Source organism: Anolis sagrei, chromosome 12 (assembly GCF_037176765.1).
Source record: "Anolis sagrei isolate rAnoSag1 chromosome 12, rAnoSag1.mat, whole genome shotgun sequence".
Classification (NCBI taxonomy): domain Eukaryota; kingdom Metazoa; phylum Chordata; class Lepidosauria; order Squamata; family Dactyloidae; genus Anolis; species Anolis sagrei.
The window spans coordinates 6,057,783-6,066,511 of record NC_090032.1 but is presented as its reverse complement, the minus strand read 5'-3'; the positions used below and the strand labels follow the sequence as shown (position 1 = coordinate 6,066,511).

The 8,729-nt window shown below is 41.8% G+C and overlaps 1 protein-coding gene across 2 annotated transcripts in view; it reads right to left on the bottom strand.

Annotated features, from left to right (window-relative positions):
• Positions 1–8,729, bottom strand: part of RPRD2 (regulation of nuclear pre-mRNA domain containing 2) — a 52,875-nt gene that overhangs the window by 24,102 nt on the left and 20,044 nt on the right. For both annotated transcript variants that reach the window (XM_067472370.1, XM_067472371.1), the window contains exons 2-3: positions 3,751–3,880; positions 1,579–1,679 (exon numbers count right to left, since the gene is read on the bottom strand). In XM_067472370.1, the coding sequence (XP_067328471.1) occupies positions 1,579–1,679; positions 3,751–3,880 (231 nt within the window). The remainder of the gene's footprint in view (positions 1–1,578; positions 1,680–3,750; positions 3,881–8,729) is intronic.

Genomic DNA, 8,729 nt, shown 5'->3' with positions numbered 1-8,729 from the left:
TGGCCAGAATCACTGGGATGCTGTGAGTTTTCTGGGCTCTCTGGCCACGTTCCAGAAGCATTTTCTCCTGATGTTTCACCCACATCTATAGCAGGCATCCTCAGAGGTCTGTTGGAAACTAGGCAAGTTGGGTTTATATACCTGTGGAATAATGTCCAGGATGGGAGATGTTGCCACTGGTCAGCCTGATTAGCATTGAATGCCCTTGCAACTTCAAGGGCTGGCTGCTTACCACCTGGGGGAATCCTTTGTTGGGAGCAGACTCGCTGTTTCGCAGGTTTATGAAAATATTAATATGTATAATATTAAATATTTACATCCAGTGGAAGCCAGAGACACCGGAAGGGCAGCGGCCTGAGGCATGGCGGGGAAGGCCTGCCTCCCTGGTCTGCTGCTGCCTGCATGGCTCCGGAGGCTCTGCGGAGGTCAGGGAGGCAGGCGGGTGCTCTTGGGATGGGGCGGGAGGCGGGTAAGGAAATGCGGATAAGTAAATAATATATAGAATATATAAAATGTAATGTAATGCAATATAATAATACTACTACTACTAATAATAATATATTATAATTCTATATTTAAATTATATGTAATATTACTAATAATGTTACAATATAATAATATAGTAGAATATAGTCATATTTAATACTGATATTGTACTATGCTAATAATATAATATATTGTATGTATATATATCTTGTAAGCCGCTCTGAATTCCATTTGGGGTGAGAAGGGTGGCATAGAAATATTGGAAATAAATATTAAAAATAATATGGCGTCCCAACTTCGCGATTTTCACTTATTGCGGGTGGTCCTGGAACAGAATACCCACAATAAGTGAGAGAACACTGTACTCTACTCTTATTTTTTTTAAAAGCTCTAAAATCAGGACAGTAAATAAAGAACACTCAAAAACAGGAGAATTCCAGACAAGAAACAATCAGGACAAGCTAATCACTTCCCAACAAAGCATTCCCCCAGGTAGTAAGCAGTCAGATAATCACCTCCCAACAAAGGATTCCCCCAGGCAGTAAGCAGCCAGATAATCACCTCCCAACAAAGGATTCCCCCAGGCAGTAAGCAGCCAGACCTTGAAGCTGCAAGGCCATTCAATGCTAACCAAGGTGGCCAATTGCAACATTCACATTCGCCTCCGACAGACAAGAGTTCTTTCTCCCAACCTGGACATTATTCCACAGATACATAAACCCCACTTTCCAACAGACCTCAAAACCTCTGAGGATGCTTGCTATAGATGGTGGCAAAACATCAGGAGAGAATGCTTCTGGAACATGGCCACATAGCTCACATCAACCCACTGATTAGGGCCATGAAAGCCTTCGACAATACATATTAAAAAATATTAAAATATTAAATATTTAAAATATTAAAATTTTAAAATAACCTTATCATATGCCACCCAGAGATATTCAGATAGGAGATAGCGCATAAATATTTTAATAGCAATTATAGCAATAATAATGATAATTCTCTAGATTTCAGTCTCTTCCTCCTCCTCCCATTTTTCACCCCTCTCTCTGTGATACATGCGCCAAGAGATATGTATAGAAGAGGACTTACTTAAAGCTTCTTTTAGTACCACAATGGTTTCCTCTGGATACACATTTCTGTCCTCCCAGATTTTGAAAATCCTTTCGACAGATTTGGAGATTGATGGATCTCTGAAAATGAGAGACAAAATGCATTTAATAATAATAATAATAATAATAATAATAATAATAAACTTTATTTATACCTCGCAACCATCTCCCTCAACGGGGACTTGGGGTGGCTTACATGAGGCCAAGCCCATACAACAAATTACAAATAAAATAAAATGCAAATTACAATAAAATAAACAATGTATACCATAAACAATATGCACAAAACAGGGGGGGGGGGGAAGTAAACCAAACATAGTGACAGTGAACGGGCCGCATGTACATAAAATGATTTTAAAACTCAGGGTGAGATAAAGGAGCAGAATTATTTGCAAGGGAGAAATCGTAGAGAGACAGGGTGATAGACAGATCTTCGTACAAGGGTGGGTGGGTGGTGGGGGGGTGTACTCCTACTCTCCAAAAGCGCAATGGCAGACCCAAGTCTTGAGATTCTTTTTAAAGGTTTCTAACGTAGGGGCTTTCCTAATCTCTCTGGGCAATGAGTTCCAGAGTCGGGGGGGGGGGGGGGCACAAAGGAGAAGGCTCTTTCCCTTGTACCCACAAGGCGAGCCTGAGAAACTGGTAAGAGCAAAAGGAGGGCCTCCCCCAAAGATCGAAAAATTCGGGCTGGTTTCTGAAGAGAGATAGGTGGGTCCCAAACCGTTTAGGACAGTGTTTCTCAACCTGGGGGTCGGGACCCCTGAAGGGGTCGCGAAGGGGTGTCAGAGGGGTCGCCAAAGACCTTCAGAAAACACAGTATTTTCTGTTGGTCATGGGGGTTCTGTGTGGGAAGTTTGGCCCAATTCTATCATTGGTGGGGTTCAGAACGCTGTTTGATTGTAGGTGAACTATAAATCCCAGCAAGTACAACTCCCAAATGTCAAAGTCTATTTTCCCCAAAGCCCATCAGTGTTCACATTTGGGCATATTGGGTATCCGTGCCAAGTTTGGTCCAGATCCATCATTGTTTGAGCCCACAGTGCTCTCTGGATGTAGGCGAACTACAACTCCCAAACTCAAGGTCAATGCCCACCAAACCCTTCCAGTATTTTCTGTTGGTCATGGGAGTTCTGTGTGCCAACTTTGGTTCAATTCCATTGTTGGAGGGGTTCAAAATGCTCTTTGTTTACATGTTAACTATAAATCCCAGCAACTACAACTCCCAAATGACAAAATCAATCCCCCCGCCAACCCCACCAGTACTCATATTTGGATATACCTGGTATTTGAGCCAAATGTGCTCCAGTGAATGAAAGTACATCCTGAAGATCATTATTTACATGAGGATTCATAATGTTAGGGTTATGGTTGGGGGTCACCACAACATGAGGAACTATATTAAGGGGTCGCGGCATTAGGAAGGTTGAGAACCACTGGTTTAGGACTTTATAGGTCAGAACCGGTTCCTTGAATTGGGACCGGAAAATGAACGGCAGCCAATGGAGCTCCTTAAACAGAGGGGTAGACCGCTCCCTGTAAGTTGCCCCATTTATTAACCTGGCTGCCGACCGTTAGACAAGTAATTTTCGGGCCGTCTTCAAGGGTAGCCCCACGTAGAGTGCATTGCAGTAATCCAGTCTAGAAGTAATTAAGGCATGGACCACTACAGTCAAGTCAGGTATGGTCACAGTTGGCACACGAGTTTTAATTGTGCGAAGATTCTCCTGGCCACAGTGCTTCAAGCGTCAGCACTGAGTCCAGGAGAACTCCGAAACTACGGACTCGTGACTTCATTTGGTTTCACAGGAAAGGTGACATTCAGGGACGATAGTCTTGATAGCAAAATGCAACCAAATTCCACTGCTGCAGAGACTAGGATTCAAATGACAGAGGAAAAAAGAACTTCCTGATAATAAGACTTTTTCAGCAGTGGCATATGGTGCCTGGAGTCTGATGGAATCTCCTTCTCTAGAGGTTTTTAAGCAGAGGCTAGATGGCCATCTGTTGGGGGTGCTTTAATTGTATGTTCTTGCATCAAAAAAGTGGACAGGACTGGACGGATCTTAGGGTTTCTTCCAACACTAGGATTTATTATTCTACCTGGTCCAGAAAGTGATGACAAATATGGTTTTTTAAAAAAGATCTGACTTACTTCACCAACACAGCGGCTTCTGGGAGCACTTCGGCAAAGGTGTCGCGAAAGATGATGGCGTTTTTTCTTTTGCAGTTCTGTATGACGTCGTTGGCTAGGTAGAAGAGGTTCAGCCGATGCTGGACGTTGGCTAGAAAGAACAGAAGTCATCAGTCAGTGATGAAGAAATAGTTTTCTAAGATCTACAGAGACACTCGCTTGAACAGCTCAGCAAGCGAGAGTCCAAAAGCGGCAGGCTCAAACCCAGAACCTCAACCAATGGCTGATACCAACTGAGAGACTCCCCCCTGGGCACACAGAAAACTGGGCGACTTGGAAGGCGCTGAACAGACTGGGCTCTGGCACCACGAGATGCAGAGCCAACCTCAAGGAATGGGGCTACAAAATGGAATCCACGACATGCGAGTGGAGAAGAGCAAACCACTGACCACCTATTACAATGCAACCTGAACCCTGCCACATGCACAAGGGAGGACCTTCTTGCAGCAACACCAGAGGCACTCCAAGTGGCCAGCTACTGCTCAAATGACATTTAATACAAGGTTTTTGTTTTGTTTTCAAATACAATACAACTCTTTGGTTCGCTCCTGATACGATAAATAATCAGTCAATGCACAAAATCCCAACCCCTCGGTCCCACTTATTCCTGATTTAGAGAGTTACAGAAATGAAGACGCTCCACTTCCAACTGCAACTACAAGGTTGAATGAAAAGTAAAATGAACACCCATAATTAATTGTTCCTGGAAGCAAACAGTAATCCAATATCGAACTCCTTCTCTGACTGTGAATGCAGCCTTCTTTGTTTACGAGGGTTGAATGAAAAGTAATGCCTCCACCTTCATTACTTGGGTTTGGATGGGAATATTTAAATAAATCAAACACAGAAATAATCCTTAGAATGTGCTCTTTAACGACAACTATCCATTTTTTGACATAACCACCAGACAATCGGATACATTTCTGCCAACGATGAACAAGTTTTCTGAAGCCGTCGCGGAAGAAGTCGACACTCTGCTTCCGCAACGAGCGTCGCACAGTTCTTTCAACGTACCCATCATGCACAGCTCTTCCAATAGCCAAACAGATAATAATAATAGTAGTAGTAGTAATAATAATAATAATAATAATAGACTTTATTTATACCCCGCCACCATCTCCCCGATGGGAACTCGGAGCAGCTGACATGAGGCCAAGCCCAAACAACAAATTACAACAGAGTAAAACCGAAAACGCAAACCGAAAACACGAACAATAAACAACAACAAAGCGATAATGTGACCCACACGTTCTTGTGAAATGCCGACTATGCTTGCAATTTCTCTCTGAGTGATACGACGATCGCCCTGAACCAAACTGTCAATCTTTTGCTTGTGATACTTGGTGGTTGCTGTCACAGGACGTCCAACTCTTTGTTTGTCACGCAAGTCAGATGATCCCACTTCAACATCCTTAAAAGTACTCACCCAACGACGCACAGTACTCACATCAACACAATCATCGTAAACAGCTTGGATTCTCTGATGAATCTCCTTTGGGTGAAACCTTCTGCTGTCAAGAATTCAATGACTGCACGTTGCTTAAGTCGCATTGACCGACTGTCTGCAAAGTGTTCCGTACTTCTCACTTTCACAACACAACCGTTCAATGCTAAGGCTTCCCGCCAAAATGGAACTGTAGAGGAGAGTCTACTGAACAAGCCAGTACCTGCCGCATACATGGCTTAAGTCACATTGACCGACAGTCTGCGCAGGATTCCATAGCTCTCACTTTCACAACACAACCGTTCAATGCTAAGGCTTCCTGCCAAAATGGAACTCCTTCTCTCCTTCCTTCTCTATCCTTTTTTCCTTCCTTCTCTCCTTCCCTCCTTCTTCTCTCCCTCCTTCCTTCTTTCTCTCCTTCCCTCCTTTTTTCCCTTCTCTCCCTCCTTCCTTCCTTTTCTACCCTTCTTTCCTTCCTTCTCTCCTTCCCTTTCTCTCCCTCCTTCCTTCTCTATCCTTTTTTCCTTCCTTTTCTCCTTCCCTCCTTCTTCTCTTTCTCTCCCTCCTTCCTTTTCTATCTTTCTGCCTTTTCTCCTTTCTCTCCTTCCCTCCTTCTTCTCTCCTTCCCTCCTTCCTGCTTTCTGTGTATGTGTTTTGTGTGTGTGTGTGTGCATATATGTGTATATATATGTGGTTTTGCATTGTAATGTATTTTTTTTTGTTTCTTGGCTTTTTAAGTCCCTTCTGCTGTGTTTTTCAGTATTTTTATGAGTGATGGTCACTCATTGGCCTGAGAGGTGTCTTGTGTCCAAATTTTGTGTCAATTCGTCCAGTGGTTTTGGAGTTATGCTCATCCCACAAACATTACATTTTTATTTATATAGATAAAAAACAGCTCTGTCCATTCTATTATTTTTACTTATCCTAATTTCATCCTATTGCATATAGTAATTATAACATATTTACGCCTTATTAATCCACAATCTTTCTTGGTAGTTTGTATTTACCATTACTTTTACACATGAAGCTTTTCTGATAGGGCTACTGCTATGACATCTTGTTGACAGGAAGCTTCCTACTGGAGAGGAAATAATCTATCGGAAAGATGGCAATCTATTTAACCTCAGCAGACTGAAAGTCAAAACCAAGGTCACAACATCTGTTACAGAACTGCAATATACTGATGACAATGTCATCTATGCACATTTAGAAGACCTACAAACCACTCTAATCACCTTTGCAGAAGCATACGAGAAGCTCGGCCTGTCATTTCAGGCTATATGGCTACGCTCTAGAGGCATTCTCTGCTTATGTCAAAACCAAGGTCACAACATCTGCTGCAGAACTCCAATATGCTGATGACAACGTCATTTATGAACATTTAGAAGAAGACCTACAAACCACTCTAAACACCTTCGCAGAAGCATACGAGCTCGGCCTGTCATTTTGGGCTATATGGCCATGTTCTAGAGGCATTCTCTCCTCAAGTCAAAACCAAGGTCACAACATCTGTTACAGAACTCCAATATGCTGATGATAACATCGTCTGTGCGCATTTAGAAGAAACTCTACAAACCACTCTAAACACCTTTGCAGAAGCATACAAGCTCAGCCTGTCATTTTGGGCTATATGGCCATGTTCTAGAGGCATTCTCTCCTTACGTCAAAACCAAGTCACAACATCTGTTACAGAACTCCAATATGCTGATGATAACATTGTCTGTGCGCATTTAGAAGAAGCTCTACAAACCACAATAAACACCTTCGCAAAAGCATACGAGAAGAGAGCTTGGCCTGTCATTGAATCTCAAGAAAATCAAAGTGCTTTTCCAGTAGACACCAGCCAATCCCTCTCCAATGCCAGAAATACACCTTAATGGTGTAACATTAGAAAATGTGACCATTTCTGCTCCCTTGGCAGCCACCTCTCCACAAAAGTAAACATTGACACTGAAATATAACACCGCCTGAGCTCTGTGAGTGCAGCATTTTTCCGAATGAAGCAGGGAGTGTTCGAGGATCGGGACATCCGTAAGGAGACCAAGGGGCTTGTTTATAAAGCCACTGTCCTCCCAGCCTGTGAAACATGGACTGTCTACAGATGTCACATTCAACTCCTGGAACAATTCCGTCAGTGCTGCCTCTAAAAAATCCTGCAAGTCTCTTGGAAAGACAGATGGGCAAATGCCAGCATGCTGGAAGAAGCAAAGACCACCAGCTCTGAAGCAATGCTCCTACTCCATCAACTCGACTGAATGCCACGTTGTCCAAATGCCCGATCACCATCTCCCAAAGCAGTTCCTAACTCACAACTGAAGAACGGAAAACAGCTTTAAGCCCATCTTTAAAGAGATTTAAAGATGGGCTTAAAGCTGACCTTAAAAACTGCAGCATAGACACGGAGAACTGGGAAGCCCTGGCACTTGAGTGCTCTAGCTGGAGGTCAGCTGTGACCAGCAGTGCTGCTGAATTCGAAGAGGCACAAATGGAGGGCAAAAGGGAGAAACATGCCAAGAGGAAGAAGGCATATCAAGCTAACCCTGACAGAGACCACCTTCTGTCTGGAATAATAATAAAAATAACACTTCATTTATACCCTGCCACTTTTGTGTCAGAATAATAATAATAATAATAATAATAATAATAATAATCTTTATTTATACCCTGCCACCATCTCCCCAAGGGGACTCGGGGTGGCTTACATGAGGCCAAGCCCACCAATACAATATATACAATATAACAGAAAAACACAACAGTAAATAAAAAAAATAAAAAAACTTAAAATACAAAACCAATGTACCGGATATACTTGAGTATAAGCCGACCCGGATATAACCTGAGGCACCTAATTTTACCACAAAAAACTAGGAAAATGGATTGACTCGAATATAAGCCGAGGGTGGGAAATGCAGCAGCTACTAGTAAATTTCAAAATAAAAATAGATACCAATAAAATTCTATTAATTTAGGCATCAGTAGGTTACATAAAACTGTAATTCAAGATAAGACTGTCCAACTCTGATTAAACCATTATTCTAACCTTCTTCGATGTAAATATGCTTACATGTCCTCCAATAATAATAGAGTAAAATAATAATAATAATAATAATAATAGAGTAAAATAATGGAATGTAATAATAAGTAAAATAATAAATACAGTAAAATAATAAATGTAACAATAACAATAATGAGTAAAATAATAAATGTAATAATAATAACAACAACAAAGTAAAATAATAAATAACACTGACTCGAGTATAAGCCGGGGGAGACTTTTTCAACCTAAAAAAAGGACTGAAAAACTAGGCTTATACTCGAGTATATACAGTATATAAGTGATGCAACAATATAAAATCAAACATTACGACATTAAAATGGAAACCAATATTTTCTCTGCAGGAGAACATGCTGATCAAGAATAGGGCCCTTGAGCGCTCTAACTGGAGGTCAGCTGTGACCAGAAGTGCTGCAGAATTCGTAGAGATATGAATGGAGG